Source organism: Pagrus major, chromosome 20 (genome assembly GCF_040436345.1).
Source record: "Pagrus major chromosome 20, Pma_NU_1.0".
NCBI classification, from domain to species: Eukaryota; Metazoa; Chordata; class Actinopteri; order Spariformes; family Sparidae; genus Pagrus; species Pagrus major.
In genome coordinates, this window is record NC_133234.1 from 25,440,109 (window position 1) to 25,460,220 (window position 20,112).

The following is a 20,112-nucleotide window of genomic DNA, read 5'->3' on the forward strand; positions in this document are numbered from 1 at the left end:
ACATGGTAAGACACGAGATAAGTCAAACATGACAGCTGAGCAGCTACATCCTCCAGAGAAGGCCCTGACATGTGGCTGTGAGCCTGAGAAACCTCATGTAGGTTGATCTGTTAGCTAGCTCTAGCTAGTTAGCTTGTGTGAGAGAAAGTCAAACGAAGAGCTTGTATTGTCTGTAGACAACGTCTGGAAACCGCTTTAAATCATTTAAATAGCTTGTTCTGACAGTATTAACATCGTAAATACAGACGTAGACAACTGAATTCCCCCCTCCGACGGAAGTATCTGAGGTTTTAGTGGGAACTTTGCCAGAATACATCCAGAAAACGTAGCGGTTTGTTCGGGGATCCACGCGAAGGCGGAAGAGGGCAGGAGTGAATCATCTCAATTTACAACGAACAGGAAGTGGACGCACCACGCCCACTGAACAGATCACTACATGATCACACAGGTTAATAACCGCTATTATTATTAACTGTACCGGACAGTTACATTATAACCCGCTAATTAGCCATCAAGTTTAAATTAAACGGCGATAATTCAGCTAGCTAAAGCTAAAGCTAACTCATTTACACTCAGGCTCCCGAGGCGCCACCCAAAGGGTCCTTCCCCCGCACAGCAACAGTTACAGCAACACTTCTGACCCTGAATGCAACAACGTGTCTGACAAAGTGTTTTAAAGTTTAATGTTTGAACTGAAGTCACGTCGCGTTGCTGTCGCTGCTTCTGTGACGCTCCTCTTCCACCTTTGGGATCATGCTTCACCCTGATTGGCTGTTTTTACACGCGCGTGCAAAATGAGCTCAGGTAAGTGAAGTGTCACAATGTTGTTCATCACGTAAACATCACGTGACCTAAATACAGTCAGTGTTATATGTCTGTAGTATTATTATTATTTATTATAATACATCTGTCTGTGTTATTATTTAATTGTGACTGTTTTGATCATTTGGGTTATTAGAGCAAACATTTCAGATATTGTCTGGTTTGATGCTTTTTATTTGTCATTGCATCATAATAATAAACTGATTATAGTTTTTTTTAGGGCTGCAGCTAATCATTATTTTCATTGCCCAGTGACCTGTTGATTATTTGGGCTGTGGGTCATCCAGTGGTTGGCACCGCCTCCTAAAACTTAAATAAACAGAAGTGATCAACACAATGTAAAGAAATAAGTGTTTTGACGTAACGTGAAAGATGTGTTGTGTAGGAGAGACGTCTACTGAAGTTAGCATGCTAACCAGCTAGCCCCGGCACGTCCTTTCTCGCAATACCACTCTGAGCTCCCAGTCCGGATCACTAGCTGCACGGCTAACTGAGCTAACTAGCTAACGATATGCGCTATATTTGTTTCGGGTATTTTTCTCTTTTTTCTTAAAAAAAAAATACTCCGATTAATTGAATATCAAAATAGTTGGCGATTCATTTAATTGTTGTGAATGAATCAACTTATCGCTGCAGCTCTACAGTTTTAAATGTCGCTCAGACAATACAGGCAATTTGAAATTAGGCTCTTGGAAATTGCAACAGGCATTTTTCACTATTTTATAACATGTCATGGAAGGAAATGATCTGCAGATTAACCGATAGTGTAAATAAATGGAAACTACATCCCTGTAGATTGTTTTAACCACATGAGAGCTGCTCTGTCACTGTCTTCCCACAGAGGTGTGCCCATTCTGCGGGAAAACCTACAAAAGGTTGAAGACCCACCTGCCACATTGCAAGGCAGCAGCGAGCTCCAAAACACCTCCAACCAAACATGACGTCACGGTAAATCAGACGTCATCATCACGGCTGGTCACACCCTCGACCGAGCCTACAGCAGAGGAGACGCTGTCCACACAGAGGCTGTCAGTGGCTGCAAAGAAGAGTAAAAAGATGTCATCGTCACCAGAAACACCCTCACAGAGTGCAGATACATCATCTTCATTGTCCCTGAGTTCTGAATCACTTCCACCATCAACTAAGAAGAAGAAACAGAAGCTGTCCAAACAAATCAAGACAGCCACCATTCCCCCCGTCCCCACCCAGTCACATTCACCGTCTCTACCTCCCACCATCTCTAAGCCCAAAAAGCAGAGTCTACGTGCTTTGATAGAAGCTGCAAAGTCCAAACAGGTTTCTGCCACAGAGGACCTGCCCTCAGGTTCAGCTCCCTTTGTAACAGATCCTCAAACAGAGACCAAAACTAATCCCGACACAGACTTGGTAAAAGACGACGCCCATCCTGCCTTTTTGTCCTCAGACACCAAACCCAAAAGTGCCTCTAAAATTAAAGCGACAAAGATGAAGAAAGTGGCACAAACCCATTCCACAACCAAAGACACCTCGAGCTCTCTGGACTCTAAAGAAAATCAAAGTAGCGCAAAACCTCGTGGAAGAAACGACTTCTTGGACGACAACAAGGAAGAATTTGATGATTTATCTGTGAATAAGTTGTTCTTGAAATCAGGAAGTGCTCACCAGGCCAGGATTACCCTCCAGGATGTTAAAGCCACGTTAGGCCGAGCTCACAGCAGCCGTCAGTCCAGCATCTTGAACCAGATTAGAACTACTGATGATCCCAGACCTGGTACTGGTCTCAGGTCTCAGTCTCAAGATGCTGATAGTTGCTTGGTTACGACTAAATCTCCGTCCAGCAGCAGCTCACAACATACTGAGCTGCAATCAGTTAAGCCCAAACAAACATCTTTAATCTCTCTGCGACACGATGGTTCCCCTCAGTCTGAGCCAGCCTCCCCTACAAGTCCCCACCTGTTGTCTCAGGTGAGCCAAGCAAAGTTTCCTCCACAAACAGTCAGCACGACCGAGGGGCTGAAGGTGGCAGGACTCCCCACAATATCACCACCACTCAGCCAGCTTTCCAGCCCCCATCTTTTCCCTCTGGCACCACAAACTTCACTGCCGAGGGTGGAGACTCTGAGAGCTGATGATGGGCTGATGAGGGAGAAGTCACAGCTCGGGATCAGGAACCACAACACTGCCGATCACGGATCTAAAGGTCAGTATTTGCCAGTAAAAAGACGGGCAGGGTGTCGAACTTCTGAACTTTGAGTGATACAGATGAGGGTTGCAGCGATAAGCAAGTTTCGAGGTGAACTGTGGTGTGAAAACTGATGTATGTTCCTGATAACTCGCCCATAAGTCTGAGCTACATGAGTCAGGAGCTAAATCAGAGACAGTATGAGAACACTGACTAAAGCATGTAAACCTATTCTAGCAGTAACACAAGATACAATGATGAACCTGAAAATGAGCAGAATGTCTCCATTAAAAATTAAAAAGGGTTTCAAAGAAAAACATGTTTTTAATCTTCAGACTGAGTTACTGAGAGCTGGTTTCTGTACCGAAACTCAGGTGTCACATCAGCTCTAGTACAGAAAATTACAGTGAAATTAGAGAGGAAAGTGTTTTTGATTTGCACTGATTCTCGTCATTAATTAACTTACAGGTGTTCTGACACAGCGGAGTCTCGGACAGGTGAGGCTGAGGGAGTTACCTGAGTGGCTGGCCTGCAAAACTCCCAGCCATCCGAGAGACGTGGTGGAGATGGTGCAAAGAGGTGAATATCACACACAAATACAGATGTACAGTATGTATCACTCATAAAACACTCCACTGTGGTACCTGTCTGTTAAATATGAAGTTACAACCAGCAACCGACTAGCTTAGCTTAGCGTAAAGACCAGAAACAGGGGAAACACCTGTCAGCACCTGTAAAGCTCACACACACATACACGTCATATATTGTTTCTTTAACAAGTGCAACAACTACATGTACAAATTACAAGTTGTCAAGTTGGTTGATAGCAAAATCCGGCTAACCCTCGAGGAAATCACCGGTCCCAACCGAGAGACAGTCTGACATGTAACAGCCGTGTAAAACTACAACATGTCTGTTTTACAGGTATCTTTGAATAAACTACTTACAACACGTTAATAACTGAGCTTTAAACGTCTCAGTAGGTGGGTTTTGTTACCTCAGGGCAGAGCTATGCTAGCTGTTTTACCTATTTCGAGGCTTTGTGCTATGCTACGCTAAACTAACCAGCAGTAATATCAATCTTCTCTTTGCAAGAAAGTGAATAACTTTACGGCTGAAAAGTCAAACTATGATTTTAATAATGTCGCTGCTCTCCTGTGCCCCCCTCAGGCTGGCAGTGGTATTACAGGAGGTACATCAACGTGAAGAAAGGTGGTGTAGGCGGTCTGGGCATGTTGTTAGCAGGATACTGTGTGCTCAGCTACACCTGGAGTTACCCTCACATCAGTAAGTGTGTGGATTACTCACAGTGTTGATTCATGTCGAGCCGAGTAGATCTGGAGATAACGAGCACGTCGATGGTTTTTGTTTCTGCAGAGCATGACCGCTGGAGGAAGCACCACTGAGGCACAGAGAAGATGACTGAGCTGCTGCTTCTGCAGAGCAAGGAGTCACAACTTGTTGGCATCTTTTCTATTAATAATATAAAATGAGCACAAAGACTAGAAACAGGGGGGAGATCGGTAGCCTGGCTCTGTTAAATGGTAACAAACTCCACCACAACCTTTTATTTAGAGTATTAACGTACTTATAACTTGTTTGTTCAGTCCAAACAGAAACTGAGGTGAAGAAGTGTCGATATGATTTTTCACTTCACTTCCTGGAGTCTGCTTGTTGCCTGGCAACTGCTTAGAGCCAAGAAATACAGGAGAAGCTCACATATAACGTCACGTTAATTCAAAGTTTATGCATCTTATTCATCTAAAAATGCATATTTGATGCTTTCATATAGTAACAACTCTTCCACTAACGACCTTATTTAGATGCTTGACTAACCACCTGACCAAAAACTATGAGTCAAGTGGTGAAATGTCTCTTGGATAGAGACTTCAGATGTTAAATTTTACCATTTGTCAGAGCCAGGCTAGCTGTTTCCCCCTGGTTCCAGTCATTATGCTAAGCTAAAGCTAACCAGATGCTGGCCGTCGCTTCATATTTACATTTACATGAAACTGACAAAGCAAATTTTCCAGAACTATTCCTGCACAGCTGCACAGAGCATCTCACATGAACTCCTCTGGACACTGTGACTCGTATCAAATACGTTATTTTATTTCAGATTATTTATATACGTATCTATGTTTATCTTATTTAGTTTGCTGTGTGTCTGATTTTAGTTTGAGAAGAGGAACTGCTTGTAATTCCTCTTGTTGTGATTTTTTTGTGTTCATCATGTGCGTCCCACAGGCTCCACTAGGTGTCATTGTTGTGCCGCGTTACTGAACCCACGGAGGCTCAAATGTTTGCTATGCAGAGTTTTCTTTGCTCCTTTGTGCAGAGGCATTGGTGCTGAGGTCCGTGAGAGGATTAAAGGGAACCAACAGATTTTTTTAACTCGATAAAATCTTACTCTGGCGGCCCAGATGTAGAGGAACATGAAATTCAAAATGTCCTGACACCAGTATCCGTGAAGAGATCTTATCTGTGTAGCAGAGGGTTACAAATCTGTTTTTCTTTCTCGAATGCTTCCCCCCGTCACATGATGTTATTATGCATGCTGAGCTCGTCAGTGCCAGCGTGTGAACACTCACAGAATAGTAATGGAGGGACACTGAAGGAGGCTCTGAGCTGGACCGGACCAGTTTGTTGTTGTATTCAAAATGAATTTATTGTTGACTCTCCTCGCCGCTGTAGTGAACACACATTAGCTACAAATGAAGAAATGACAGTATTTTTGTAACGTTTGTTTTTTTTTTTCCTGACGTCGCTTCTCAGCCAACACAATAAAAAATAATTTCCATTTTCTCACTTTTTTTGTGTGTGTTTTACATTCTTCTTTTTTTTTTCTCCATACAAAAATTATAAATATTTTGTGTTTCACTTTTCATTTTTATACAAAACGACAAACTATACAAATCAAGTGAGACAAAATAACAGTGAAAATGGAGGCAGAAAAAAAAAAACACATCTCTGCACTTAAACAGGGGAGAAAAAAGCACAGTATGTTCCTACCAGGCCCTCAGACACTGATATGCATCAAGATAACACAATGTTTCACCAAAACACCGGACACGTCCCTACTTTGTGCGGGTCTAAAACTTGGATTAAGTGCTATAGAGGCACAAAGTCTTGCAGCAACCGCTAGCAAATCTCACGTGGACCGTACATGTCGCTAGAGATTTGTGTTCAAAGCAGAAAGTTTTCTCAGTGTGCATTGGTAGATATAAGAGGTCTATAGGCAGAGATACAGGCGGGCTGCGATGGCCACTGGCACTCAAACACAAAACCCACATAGAAGGCCTTCAGTCTGCTCCAGTAGCCTATTGGCAAGCATATTTCACAGACACGTTTACAGGAGGGAGGGCGACGCTATCCAGAATCAACCCCAAGAGCGTTTAACACGATGAGCTTTGGTCCTGTTGTTGGGTTTGGCAGAAGTCAGTCTTTCATGCTTAGTGCAGATTTTTTTTAAAGAAGGTAAAAACAAAAGTACAAAGCCAAAATTCAGGATTTTACAGAAGAAGATAAGGACCACTGAGCATTTCATTCAGGAATTCAGACTCAGACTCAGAATCCTGAGAAAAAAAGTCTGAATTTAGAAAAGAAAAGTCAGAGTGGCCCTCATCCTCTTCGGTAGGATTGAACTAGTTCTTAACTCTAAAAACGAAGTGAAAACAAAACTAAAACACAGTGGGAGCTGGGGTCAGCTTCAGAGGAAAACACTACAGCTTTGAGATCTGACAGTGATTCTGGATAAGACCGCTCTCTCTCCTGTTATGAATTTTGGTTGCGCTGCTGAAAGAGGAAATGTTTGAAAGGAAACACTGGAGAGGGAAACATCGTGGGGGGGGACAATGAGCGAACAATGGGAATAAAGTCAAGAGTGTGGCAATCAAACAACCAAACTACATGAAACATAGTCATACACCAGTGTGTGTGTGTGTGTGTGTGTGTGCGCAGACTAACACACACACACACACACTAGACAGACGTGAAGGTAGTAAAGCATAGATAGATATGATCAATATATCATTATACTGTATGCAGAAGGCAGACAAATATACATACAATCAATGCTCGGGGGAACACGTCACAACAAACAAAAAAAACAGTCGTCTTTTTTTTTAAAATGTCATTTCTAAAAATGAGGAAATAAAAATTGAAATAAAAAAACATATTGTAACATATCCTCCTCAATCTGAGGACTCAGCTCCCCGGACACAAACACACCGCGAAATGATAAAAAGTGGTTGAGAATTGTCCTTGTGTCTGTGTCTGTGTCGGGGCTCGCATACCTTTAAGGTACAAACAAAACAAATGCCAAAGAAAATGTGATTCAAGCACAGTAAGAGTACAGTAACACTACTATATGTGAATAATGTGACTAGCTTGACTGGTTTTCTAGTGTGATTACGAGGTTATCCTTGTTGCAGGCAGCTGAAAGCAGGCGGGTAGATTTTGGTTCAGTTCCAAATGTTCACATTCTGTTTAGCCTAGCGTACGCTGTAAATCAACAAGAGCCTCATACTCATATCGTTCCTGAAATAAGCAACAGTACGTTTAGTGCAATTTGTGTCTCTAAAGGAAAATCTACCCCTCTGAACCATAAACCTACCGAACACATTGTACCTAAGCATGTGGTGAACTGGGTGCATGGATGTTTTCTTCATGTAAACACTTCAAAATAAAAACCTAGAATTAGGCACAAAGTCCCTCCTCTTCATCCCTGTTTTCAGCATAGGTAGTGGGGGAAATAAACTGGCACAAAATATTAAATGACGTGTGTGTGTATGTGTGTGTGAAGAGAGGGACACTCTTATCTTCAAGCTACTTTAAGATAAGGTTCAAATAAACAAAACGCTTCCGTCTGCGAGTCCGTTGCATTGCACACATTCCCGGATCTTTATAGGTGATTTTTAAGTGCCTGCGTCCACCGGGCACCTCGGCGGAGTCGCTGACTCCTACGTCATGCCTCAAAAAACAAAAACATAAAGAACAAATTATATGCTACATGGCCGGAGATGGTATCACAAAAGATAACAGACCTGGAAGAAGAGTTGACCTTTCTTCACACAGGGTTACAACAAGGAGACGGACAGAACAAAACATACCCACACACATAAACAAATTCGAAACTGAACATCAGGGATGATTTGGAGCATCAGTCTTAACATTCCAAGATGCTGTTGACTGCAGCCTCGAGAGCAGAGTCTGTGTCGGGGTGAGGGGGTGATGTGAGCTGCGGGGGGAACTGGGGCTGGGTCAGGTGGGGAGACACCTGGTAGTGCGTCTGTCCGCCCGGCGTTGCTGCAAAAGGTGAGCGGTTACCTTGGGGGTGACTGCTGCTGTTGTTGTTGCTGGTGCTGCTGGGCCCCAAGTGTTGCTGCGATCTCTTCAGTTCCAGGACGCTCTTGTTGTCTAAGTGTGGAGGGTGGAGTTTATCTACCGCACCTGTACCTGTACCTGCACCTGCAGCCCCGCCCCCTCCCGGGTCTCCATACCCGGGTTGGGAGTCTGTCCTGTACGGCGGCTCCGTAGAGCCTCTGTCTGACTGAGTCAAACTACAGCTGGACAACGACTGGGAGGGGACGGGTTCCTGGAAACGTTTGGATTTCATCCCACAACAGAAGTCTTCCAGGAAGGCGTCTGTAAGACAAAGAACAGAGGAATAATTAACAGATATCAACATCAAACTTCCACAGTTGCTTGCTAGAATAAATGCCTAAATGTGCATTTTGAACATTTTCCTTCTCCTGGTCTGAAAGAAGACAAGAAAAATAGATGAAATCTCCTTGACCAGTGCATGAAAAAAAACGTTCACCTCTTGTGTCTCAAAAATGGCAATGATTTGCTCCAAATGTCTTTACTCTTCTCTTTGTTTTTACCTGGATCCACGAGTACCATGCGTTTGTCTTGTGTCAGGTTGCTGCGCTCCTCTTGGTTGAAGGTCCTGTCGATCATCACCATCTCTGATGACGGACTGGAACGCTGCAGGAAAGGGAGAGGCAACCTGTTCAGCCTGTGCTTGTCACAACATGAAAAACATACAACCAGTTGCTCATGCGTGTTTTCTTACCTCGGCCTCCACCATCAGTAGCCGTCTGTATTTGTTGACCATGGACTGGGTCCTCATTAGCACCTGAGTTGCAACTGCCTCAAATTCTTCATCCACTGCAGAAAAACCCACAGATAAAGATGCTTAAATTTCACAAATACAGGCATAAACATGCTGAAAAATGAGGATGCAGTTTCTCAGATTTAGGGTAAAGGTAATGAATTCAAGGCCGTACCCTGTGAGAACTCATCCTGGCTGGGTGGAGCTCCCTGAAACACGTGGTAAGGGAGGAGTCTTTGCAGCGAATCCTCGATTGAAGCAAATCGACGCCGATCTGGGGTCTGAACTCCAGCATGATCCTTCCTCAACTGTTGTAAAATCCTACAGAGACGACAGGGGGAAAAAAAACACAAGCTCCTTTAATGGCTGAATGCAAACATAAGACAACATCAAACCTGACAAATGAAAAAAGAGAGAAGATCTAAATAATATCAGATGGGTCAAAAAACTCACATTCCTCCTCTTGTAAGTGGTGGAAGGGCAGGTCTCTTCTGAGCACTGACCTATAGAAAGACAGTTTAAATATCAAAGTTGTCATAATACCACCCATATTGTCTCTATCAGTATAATTCACCTTAAAATAAAGACCGACATGAGGGCAAAACAAATGAGAATGAGAGATATACCTGAGAGTTTAGCGTTGAATCTTGATTCATGGTCGTCATGGCTGAGAGAGATCGTACAGACAACAAAGCAACCTCATTAGGTCAAAGTGCAGAAGATTACATTTCAATATGTACGTGACAAAAATCAATCAGCCTTCGTTACCATGAATGCTGCCGAGCTGCGCCTGTTTGAGAGCAGGTGATGAAGAGTTCTGAAAAATAAGTGATCTCAGTCAGACACCAGTTTTCAGGAAATAATAAAATTAAAGCGAATGTAATACAACTTTCTACCTGTCTGAAGTCTTGTTCCTGTGTCACAGTACCAGGTATAGGCGACAGAGAAGTGCAATTCTGAGACTGAGTCACTAGAAGGCGCTGAACAGGGCTCGCCGTCACCTGCCCTTGACCGCTGATCCCCGCCGTCGCCGGGCCAACCAGAGTCAGCCGCCCAGGAGCGCACGATGTCTGCACAGCGGCGGAGCTCGCACAGGAAACTCCTGTCCATGTTTGAGTCACTCCAACCTGACCCCCACCGACTACTCCCTGATTCAAAATTAGCTGGCCTCCTGTCGGTGCAGCGAAGTTCTGCCCCGCAACAATCTGCACCGCATTCTGACCGGTAAGTAGGGCGTTTGCGTTGGGGTCGGCGGGGCCGTTGTGGATGGTGTTGGCCGGAGTGAGCGCCAAAGAGCCGGGCAGCAAGAACTGTCCAGGTGGTATGTTTGATTGGGCCTGCTGCTGCTCCAGGGGCGGCTGCACGACTATGGAGCCGTTGGCTGTGTACTGTCCAGGAGCAGCAGTGTTAGCGTTAACTACGTTAGCCATGGTGGCGGGAGTGGGCTGGAGACCCAGGCTGTAGACAGTCTGAGCCCCAGCTTGAAGGGGTTTAGGCTGGATAGGTCTTACAAGAGTCTGGGTCCCTCCCGGGCCTCTCTGGATGATGATATTTTGAACGGGGATGTTTTTGAAAGGTAAACCCACTTGGCCTACCTGCCCTTGTGTCGGGGCAAACACCTGCCCCCCTGCCGGGGGCCCTGCTGCAGACACAGGCGCCCCCTGCCTCAGCACAATCTGAGGAGATCTCTCCAAGCTGCTCAGAGTCATCACACCACCACCCGTCCCAAACGAGCCCAACACCTGGATGTGCTGGGCGGAGCCATTTGGCAGCTGGGACACCCCTTGAAGGAACTGGCCAGCAGGGAACGCAGCTGTCGCCGTGGTTACCATGCCCACTCCCCCTCCATAACCCCCAGAGACCAGCTGGGACTGGAAGGGAACAGGAGCCTGCACCAGAGTGGGAGCAGGCTGGGAGTCCAGTAAGGCCTCCTGAGCCAACGTCTGCTCCGTGATATCGGCCTCCATGAGGGACTTCTGGAGGATGTCGAAGGGCTGGTCCTCTCCCCCGAGATCCACCCCTCCGGGGGACGTCTCCGGCCCCAATTCATCCTCGATAAATGAAAGGCTGCTGGAGAGCTGGAGGCCTGCCCCTGCCGAATCCTCGCCGAATTCACCCATTGAAGAAGAGCCATCCTTGAGGCCGGTGTTGGAGCCAGTCTGAATGAAGCATTTAGAAGAAATGAGCAGAAAGCGCAAAACTATTTGCATGTGAACTGCATGTTAGACAGCATTCCTCTAGCTCTGTGTCATACGTCTGTAAAACTTTAGAAAACCAGAAACTTTTTATAATTTTTAACATTTTCGTCTCATAAAAAACAACATCCACGGTGTAATACAAGTCTCAAGAAGCCTCAAGATCAAAAATTGATTTGAAAATACATTATTTACACCCTTTTCAGAGCTAAAATATTCACTGTAGCTTCTAAGCTGAAGGTGTAAGCGAGCTTTTGTTAATATAAACAGTTACACTCACCGTGTCACTCGCGAAGAAGGAGCCATCCGACCCGTAAGCTGCATTTGTTACATCGTCCTCCTCAATCTGCAGAAACAAAACACATGAGAGTTAAACGGAGACTGAGCGGTTTGTTTGTGCATCAAAGTGAAGTAGTGACTGAGACAGACTTTGTGAGGAATGACTGTGAACGCATCACTCACAGACTTGCTGTTGCTGCCGTGGAGATAATCATTCAGTGCATCCACATCTCTGAAAACGGGGCACAGAAAAGATCGTTAGGCACCTCGAACGAACCTAATACACATTGTGTGACTTTCACTTGTGTGTGGTGTGAAAATTGAGAAATAGAGTGTTAACACATGCTTAAAAATAGATCCCCATTAGATTATTAACTTCCTTTATTCAACAAAAGAGGAAAAAACTGAGTTTGCAGATACTTTAATGTCAAAGAGGAGCCTTAGTCAGATGTAAACATGTGTGGCTCCAGACTAACTTTCATACTTGTTGCACTGGTGCGCCTAACTTTATCATTTAGGTTCACCAGCACATCATTTTTAATACATCTTGTAAATGATTGTAAACAGAAATAAAAGTAAAAATACATGTTTTTCCTCCTTTAAATCTGGGTACACACAACAAGAAATCAAAATAACCTCATAATACTGCTCAATTTCAGGCGCACTAGTGCTGCCAATGAAAATACTTGATAGTTTTTGGCTCATGTGCGACGCCACGCCCCGGTGCCCTGTGTGGCCACACTGTGAACTGCCAAACGTCAGTGCATCTACTTATAAAGCGATTGTATGTGTATAATGTAAATGTCATGTTTCATAGAGCGTTTTTTTACCCTAAAATATCCAGAAGATGGCGATCGTCCTCATCATCCATGACACCTGAAATCACGGAGGAGAGGGGGGGGGTAGAAATGTAATATTTGCACGGACCAATGGCTGATATGGCAATGAAACCTCAACTGGTGACTTGTGTTTGTGTTTTTTATTCTGAGGTAGCAGTGTTTAAACTGTAAGAGCTCAGCGTCTGTATCAGTATGTCAGTAGTAAGGACTGCTCACTCACAGATTTCCTGCAGGAAGCATGGATTCAGTCATTTAACACCCTTTGTTTCCTGGGCTGCAGGGTGAGAAACTGCATTTAGTAAGATTACACAGTTACAAGTGTGAGAAACAGGCTGTGGGAGTGTTGGAGACACACAAAAAAAGAGATAGGTGTGTGAAATTAAAGGGGGGGGGGACAGATATGTTACTCAGTGCTGTGGGAGGTTTGTATGTAGGCAAAACAGGATGGCCTTCCTCCCCACCTACAGATGTTTACTCCCACCCATCACCCTCCTCTGCTGTCCCACATTGGTTGTCTTTCCAGTCTGCACAAAGTGTAAAGGGGCATCTGAGTGTAAATAACTCCACCCTTCTCCATTTATACCAGGAATAGTTGTTTGACTTTCAACATATAAAGACGTGTTGGCTTTATGTTGTGTCAGCCAGCACTAATATGCAGCTATCCTGGCGCAAATAAATAAGCAAAAAGGGGGGGACCAAAAACAAGCCCATGAGCGGAGTAATGGGGTTGTTAAGTGTTTGGATGTGAAGATATTTTACCCATTTTTTTGATGTTGATAGTTGTACTGAAGCAAATGTGGAGCACATGGTAAGATAATGAGAAAATGCATTCAGTCACTCATTCAGCATTTTTTTTTTTGAAGAAGAAGTGGTCTGTAAGTGATCAGAGGTTGTTTTTTGGTGCGGCTGTGAGGAAGTGGAGACGTGTTGTGAGTCCCTGAGGCTGCACGACGTTTTCAGCTGCAATGCAACAAAATGGCTGCTGCCATGACACAAGCTGTTCTTCACGGCCGCGCTCAGCCTCCATCTTTGGTCGAGGGGGGGAAACAAAGAGCGGCGGTTTGTGGGCACATTACGGTGTTTCAGCTGACTGCACGCTGACTATTCAAACACTAAAAAACCTGCCAAAGCGAGTTATAATCACAGAATATCGATTTGTTTGTTTAGTATCCACACCGACGACGTTTTCCTCAACAACGCGTGAAAGGCTGCTGCAGCCCCGTGAGGCTCCTTTGTCCTTCATGGGGACGCAGCTTAGCGAGGGAGAAAAGACGGAAACCGAAAGATTAACACTGATATTTTAATTTAACAAGAAGCTCCAACTGTGGACGGGTTGTTTGGGAATAACTGACTAAATGTGCTGAACTCCATTATCATTAAAAAACCACCTAAAAAAAAACAACCCGTCTCTAGTTTAGCATTCAACAAAAACAACCAGCGTTAGCTTCGTTTAAAAAAGGGGGTAAAACAGCGCTTATGTTGACAAAACGAGCTTTTTTAATGGCCCAAAAGCGCCGAATTTGCAGCCGAATTGTCAGTTTGGATCAGGGCTTTCATAATAAAGCCGCCTAATCCAAGAAGTTTGAACATTTTCTGTCATTTAGAGCCCAAATTCAGCCTCCGAAATCCGCCCGGGCGTGCGTGTTTTCCGACGCAGCCCTCAAGCTAGTCTGCCGGCGCTGCGGCGGCGGGTTTGGCGGACCCGCGAACGCACACAGCTCGCAAGTTTTATTTCCAAAAATAGACTGAATCGACAGAAAGATAATCGCATTCAAGCAGCACAAAAACCGCCCGTCGTCGTCGTCGTCCAGCCCGCAGCCGGTCGTCGCTGACGTGATGTTTTCTGCCTCTGCTGGGGAGGCTTTCATTTGTCCTCCATGCGGCTCATCACGTCACATTTGTTCTGGATATGTCGACCCGACGCGTTTCAACCGTGTGTGGGGCGGGTCGGGGAGAACCGCGAAGAAGCAGCCCCGTCTCCCGGTTCGGGCGGCTCTCCGGACCGGACGCTCCGCGGCATCTTTGTTTAACGATTAAAACAACAACACCGGCCTGTTGTCGGTTAGCTAGCCGCGGCGGCGACGGCGGCTCGGGGGGGGGGAGAGAAACGTCGGCGGGAATCCGGCGGAGAGAAAAAAAAAACTGCGGGACGGAACCGCGTCGCGCCGCACATATTAATCCCGATTAGCAAAACATAAAGACGAGTCGAAGAGGCGAACCCTTCACTCCCGTCTCACTCCTCTTGAAACCCAATATCTCCATTTGGCAACTTTTAATTTGCTCCCCCCTCCTTCTCCTCCTCCTCCTTCTCCCTCTCCCACTCATGTATTTTCTCTCGCCGTCTCCTCGTTCTGCCTCGGATGGATTTTTCTCTCCGCTCAAACTCTCTTCCCTCCCTGAAGGAAAGGGAGGAAGGAGGCTGTGTGTGTTTTTTCCTTGAAATTTTTATCACAAAATTATAATACACTCAAAGGGAAACTCACCGTCATGAAAAAGCAGTGCCTTGTCAACGGGGTTTCCTCGCCATCGCCGCACGGGTTGGTTGGGGCAGCGCACGGAACGAGCGACCCAGATCATCAGTGCCCGGCGGCGGCACGCGACCGTCTCAACACAACACAACACACAAACAATTAATAAACACGCGTTTTTTATAGGTTTGTCACAGTGAGTTAAACTAATAACGGGGTCTTTGCACTTGCCCGCGTGAATTGTACGTAAATGTTATTGGAGTTAATCATCGCCGTCGGTAGAGGGCGGGCCTCTGTGGTGTGTGTGTGTGTGTCTGACACACCTTGACGTAGCTCAGGTACGACCGTGGTTACTGCTGCTCAAAGTCAACTCTCAGCCGGTGTTTACTTTGTAATCTTCACATTTTAATGCTTAGAGGATCATCAGAAACGTGGAAAACATTAAAGAAACCAAAAGTTTAAATAGCACATGACACAAAATGGCAGCTTTGCACAAAATGTGTTATAAATAAGATTAAATCACGATTTGTGATCGAATAAAACTCAGCCCATAGTTACCTTGTAATCTTCACATTTTAATGCTTAGAGGATCATCAGAAACGTGGAAAACATCAAAGAAACCAAAAGTTTAAATAGCACATGACACAAAATGGCAGCTTTGCACAAAATGTGTTATAAATAAGATTAAATCACGATTTGTGATCGAATAAAACTCAGCCCATAGTTACCTTGTAATCCTCAAATTTTAATGCTTAGATGATAATCAAAAACATGGAAAACATTAAAGAAACCAAAAGTTTAAATAGCACATGACACAAAATGGCAGCTTTGCACGAAATGTGTTATAAATAAGATTAAATCACGATTTGTGATCGAATAAAACTCAGCCCATAGTTACCTTGTAATCCTCAAATTTTAATGCTTAGATGATCATCAAAAACATGGAAAACATTAAAGAAACCAAAAGTTTAAATAGCACATGACACAAAATGGCAGCTTTGCATGAAATGTGTTATAAATAAGATTAAAACTCAGCCCATAGTTACCTTGTAATCCTCAAATTTTAATGCTTAGATGATAATCAAAAGTTTAATTTTATACTGTAGGTACTCATTTTGTTGTTGTGTGTCAAAGATTTAAATATTAGCCTTATTATCCCATCTCACTTTGTCTTTCTTCCTGTGATATGCCTCTGCAGACTGTATAAAAGTATTATAAATATATATATAGCCTACTGTAATGTATAGAAAGGGAGAATTTAACTTTTTTTTTAAAATTAAAAAAAAATAGAGCTTGACAAGGTTATTTGGATGATGGTAAATGTTAATTAGCTGTTTTATAGACAGGTTGAGATTTTTTTATTATTTGATTTGATTTTTTTTATATGGTGTTTGCTATAAACCAAGATACACATAACAAATGTGTCCACATATATACAATATAAGGAAAACATAAAAGTAAATAGCACATGAGTATGGAAGTTGTGTCATGTCCACTTATTGTAGCTCATGTATGACACAAAATACAAGTAGTACATACTCAAAATATATAGGTACTGGTCTTTTGTATATACGTTTTTAAAAACAGGTAGAAAAGAGATGAGTGTGTGTATTTAATATTTTAAACTGTAACACCTGTAGATATGTCAACATGCCTGGCCATATTGACATTTATACACATGTCCTGGCTGGCTTACTTAACCCTTACTGGCAACACCAATTTTAATAATTCAAAATATTCTTTTTTTGGCATTATTTTCGTACCAAAATATATTTTGTCAAAGCTCCAGGCCTTATTGTTACTTATAAAGAGAATGATTATATATAGTCAACTCTTGGTTATATATTTTTTGCCACTAACAGTTAAAAATAATAATTTTAGACAGGCACCTCAGCAATTACCTAATATATTTGATGAAGTATTTAATCTGGGGGTTTAAAGGTGTGTTATTATTAATAAATATTAGGTTTTTATATGATTTTTACTTGTAATTTACAGTCATTATCCAGATGATGTCCTGCAGTGACGCCCTCCAGAACACTAGGTGGCGGTGTGCGCCTCTAAGTCTGGCTTACAAGAACCGCGAAGAAGAAAGTGTGACGCCATCACTTCCGCATACACTGACGCTGCAACAACAACAACATGGAGGCTGAGATGATCCGGGAGACCGGGCTCGCCGGCGAAAGCGGTGCCGCTAAAATACATGAGCGGCTTCAGAAACGGCACCAGACGAGGGTGGAGGACGCCGAGCGGAGGAAGGAAGCTAAAGAGAGCCAGTCTGTCGCGGAGGAGAAGGGCGAGTACTTCTTCAGCGCCTTCAACACGGAGCGGGCGTCTGTCGAGGAGCTGCTGTCCAGCTGCTCCGGAGCGGACCGGGCCGTGGTGACCCAAAGGCTGGAGGAGGCGACGGCCAAAACACTCCAGCTACAGAAGTTTCTGAACGACAGCATGATGTTTCTAACGCAGTACGACCTGAGACAAGCCCAGGCTGCTCTCCAGAAGCTCCAGACCTCCATCACTGAGACCAGAGAGGAGGCCATGCCCAAGAAGAAGTTTGCCTTCCGGTCTCGCACTAAAGCAGCAGATAAAGTCTCTACACCAGACACACCATCACCTGATGCCGAGTCTGAGTCTGGTAACACCAAGGTGGATGGAGCTGCAGCTTCTGAGCAGACCTGCTTCTCCAACATGGAGAACGAGCGCCTGACAAAGACAGCAGAGGAGATCCAGAAACGAGATGTCCTGTTGACTCACCTGACAAACTGCAAGGTTCGCCTGTTCGGATCCCCCAGCACGCTGCACCTGAAGCACATCGACAGCTGTGAGATCCTGTGCGGGCCCGTGTCCAGCTCGGTGTTCATCGATCAGTGTAGGAACAGCACCCTGGCCTTCCCCTGTCAGCAGCTGCGGACCCACAACACCACGGACACACAGGTGTATCTGCACGTCACCAGCCGAGCCATCATAGAGGACTGTCGCGGGGTGAGCTTCGCCCCATTCTCCTGGTCTTACCCCACCCTGGACGAGGACTTCACCGTGTCTGGCTTGGACCAGGACCGGAACAACTGGAGCCAGGTGGACGACTTCAACTGGCTCGCTGCAGGGACGCCGTCCCCTAACTGGACTGTCATCCCAGAGGAAGACAGGAAAACCAGCTGGGACCCCTAAAAATGAGACATTTAAAACCTGTGTTTGCCAAAATACACATCAATGAAACGATCAAATCAAATGTTTTTCTTTTGAAGCACTGACTGTAAAGTTTGGTTGTACTTGACGCTGCTGTTGTCAACAGATACCATCCACTGAATGTGTTGCACTGTTACATCTCTACAGAGCTGAGAAATGGGCTGTTTGTATGTTAAAGCACTAAGATATTTAAATACAAATCCAGATATACACACAAGCAGTATCACAGCAGTTAACGAAGTATAATCTATAGGATTTGTATACGTGGGCACAATATTGTCCATGGCACAGAAAATTCCATGTCCATGTACGCATTTTGTAAGATTTCATTAATATTTCACCAACTGGTTTTAATTAACATTCAATATAGAGTACAGCTTTTGCACACCTTAGGATTGTCAGGCGCGTAGGAGAAGACGGAGGGCCGACAAAATCAAGAAGAAAAAACTCCTGCACACTGTCCACTCCACTTTCAATGAAGTTTAATTACATTACTTGTCCTTCATCAGGTTATCTTCACATAGATATCCTGATGATGGTCTAAGTACCGAAACATTGTTTTCATTAAACTTGATTTGCATGTGAAGTGGACAGTGCGAGGGAGTTTTTTTCCTACTTAACATTTAAGAGAAATTATGATCTTTCATCGACTTCAACCAAAGTGAATCTTACAGATTAGCATTCCCAAACTTAGAATATCTTTTCCTAACCGTAACCAAAGTATTTGTGTCGCCTAAATCTCATCACAGACTGGATGCAGTCCTGGTGGACTGGACTTCAACACCTGCCATCCACCAACTCAGCTCCATGGGGAGGACATGTTTATGTGTCTCACATCATAATAGATCAACAGTGACATGTTTCAGCACAGTGCCTTCTCCAGAGCGTTTACATGTGACTATTTTGGCCTTAACTTGAGATGTGTTGCTCTGTTATGTTTTTTGGAATATGCTCAGTAGATGTTTGAAATTCCATTGTTGGAGCACAAAATCAATTCAGTTCAGCTTAAAATCGACGGCCACGCACATGAATCCTGTCAATTATATTTCCAGACGATTCACAAACTGCTGTGACACTATGTTGGTGTAAATCACAGGCCTGAATTCCTCTGCTAACGTGTGGCGAACAGTTGAAACTAAAATACAAAATAAAAATGTGATTCATGTGAAAAAAACATGTTGAAGTTACTTGTTTACACCCCCAGTTTCTATTATTTTGTCCATACAGTTTGAGGGCCGGCTACATAACAGAAACACCTCACACACAATCCATCCTCCAAAAGGTCAATAAAGTTAACATCAAGACTTCTCTGAGACAGCGTAAACAAAACTGAACGTTATAGCATTATTGCAGGAATGTATAATACGGTATTATCTAAGGTAAGGTGTACTTAATAAACTGGCAACTGAGTGTAGTTAACTAGGGCTGCAACTAACATTGATTTTCAATTTTGAGCAATTTGGTGAATATTTTCTTTATCAAACAAAAATAGTTAAAAATGCCAATCATAATTTTCTTAAGCCCTTGCTGACATCTCCAGAACACTTGCTTCATCTAACGGTCGGTCCAAAACCTTTAGACATTTACTTTACCGTCACATTAAAAAGGAAAATAAAAAATTCTCAGTTGCGAAGCTGAAATAAGGGGCTGATTGGTACTTTTACTTTAACATTGACAGACATGCCTGGTATAAACTGGTCTGTACTTTCTGCGCACTCAAACTTTTTAAAACAGTTTACCCCCTGCTGATTTACTTTTACAGAGAATTTACATGTCACAAAACTTTATTTTAAGTTGTGGTATGAATAAGGTGGAAATTGCTGCCAGCAGTCTTCCTGTACCAACAAAACGTGTTCTCAAAATGTGTGAATTGTTAGTCGAGGGTCATTTATTAGCGTTCCAGGAGTCGTGGTGGATATTTAGGCATAATGAGTCTATCACCCGAACACCTGAATGGACTTAATGATGTCAGCAATGCAAATCATTTTTAACTTTTCACAAAGTACTTATTGTAATTTTCGGCTTCCTGTTCCCCAGATGTGTTATT

At 43.9% G+C, this 20,112-nt stretch overlaps 3 protein-coding genes across 4 annotated transcripts; 2 read left to right on the top strand and 1 right to left on the bottom strand.

Moving 5' to 3' along the window:
• Nucleotides 1-531: 531 nt before the first annotated feature.
• Nucleotides 532-5,791, top strand: LOC141015160 (uncharacterized). Its single transcript, XM_073489106.1, has 5 exons — nucleotides 532-804; nucleotides 1,664-3,001; nucleotides 3,452-3,562; nucleotides 4,154-4,270; nucleotides 4,361-5,791. The coding sequence occupies exons 1-5, from the start codon at nucleotides 795-797 to the stop codon at nucleotides 4,387-4,389; spliced, it is 1,605 nt and encodes a 534-aa protein (XP_073345207.1). The 5' UTR covers nucleotides 532-794; the 3' UTR covers nucleotides 4,390-5,791.
• bicral (BICRA like chromatin remodeling complex associated protein) lies at nucleotides 5,626-14,910 on the bottom strand. 2 transcript variants are annotated; one of them, XM_073489103.1, is made up of 13 exons: nucleotides 14,895-14,910; nucleotides 12,632-12,685; nucleotides 12,403-12,448; nucleotides 11,756-11,804; nucleotides 11,574-11,639; nucleotides 9,995-11,257; nucleotides 9,867-9,915; nucleotides 9,725-9,765; nucleotides 9,552-9,601; nucleotides 9,274-9,419; nucleotides 9,060-9,154; nucleotides 8,869-8,971; nucleotides 5,626-8,629 (listed from the first exon to the last, which is right to left on the bottom strand). In XM_073489103.1, the coding sequence occupies exons 3-13, from the start codon at nucleotides 12,441-12,443 to the stop codon at nucleotides 8,151-8,153; spliced, it is 2,382 nt and encodes a 793-aa protein (XP_073345204.1). In that variant the 5' UTR covers nucleotides 12,444-12,448; nucleotides 12,632-12,685; nucleotides 14,895-14,910; the 3' UTR covers nucleotides 5,626-8,150. The 2 variants fall into 2 exon arrangements, with proteins under 2 accessions (XP_073345204.1, XP_073345206.1); XM_073489105.1 differs by lacking the exon at nucleotides 14,895-14,910 and adding an exon at nucleotides 13,171-14,314.
• On the top strand, nucleotides 12,835-19,239 carry tbcc (tubulin folding cofactor C). The gene is made up of 2 exons (XM_073489107.1): nucleotides 12,835-13,219; nucleotides 16,878-19,239. The coding sequence occupies exon 2, from the start codon at nucleotides 17,022-17,024 to the stop codon at nucleotides 18,045-18,047; it is 1,026 nt and encodes a 341-aa protein (XP_073345208.1). The 5' UTR covers nucleotides 12,835-13,219; nucleotides 16,878-17,021; the 3' UTR covers nucleotides 18,048-19,239.
• The last annotated feature ends 873 nt before the right edge of the window (nucleotides 19,240-20,112 follow it).

Coding starts and splice junctions, on each gene's coding strand:
- tbcc (XM_073489107.1), top strand. CDS start 17,022: ATGGAGGCTGAGATGATCCGGGAGACCGGGCTCGCCGGCGAAAGCGGT.
- LOC141015160 (XM_073489106.1), top strand. Junction 3,563..4,153: donor GGTGGAGATGGTGCAAAGAG/GTGAATATCACA, acceptor TGCCCCCCTCAG/GCTGGCAGTGGTATTACAGG. Junction 4,271..4,360: donor CTGGAGTTACCCTCACATCA/GTAAGTGTGTGG, acceptor TTGTTTCTGCAG/AGCATGACCGCTGGAGGAAG.
- bicral (XM_073489103.1), bottom strand. CDS start 12,443: ATGGATGATGAGGACGATCGCCATCTTCTGGATATTTTAGG. Junction 9,916..9,994: donor AGGAACAAGACTTCAGACAG/GTAGAAAGTTGT, acceptor CTTATTTTTCAG/AACTCTTCATCACCTGCTCT. Junction 9,420..9,551: donor CCACTTACAAGAGGAGGAAT/GTGAGTTTTTTG, acceptor TCGTCTCTGTAG/GATTTTACAACAGTTGAGGA.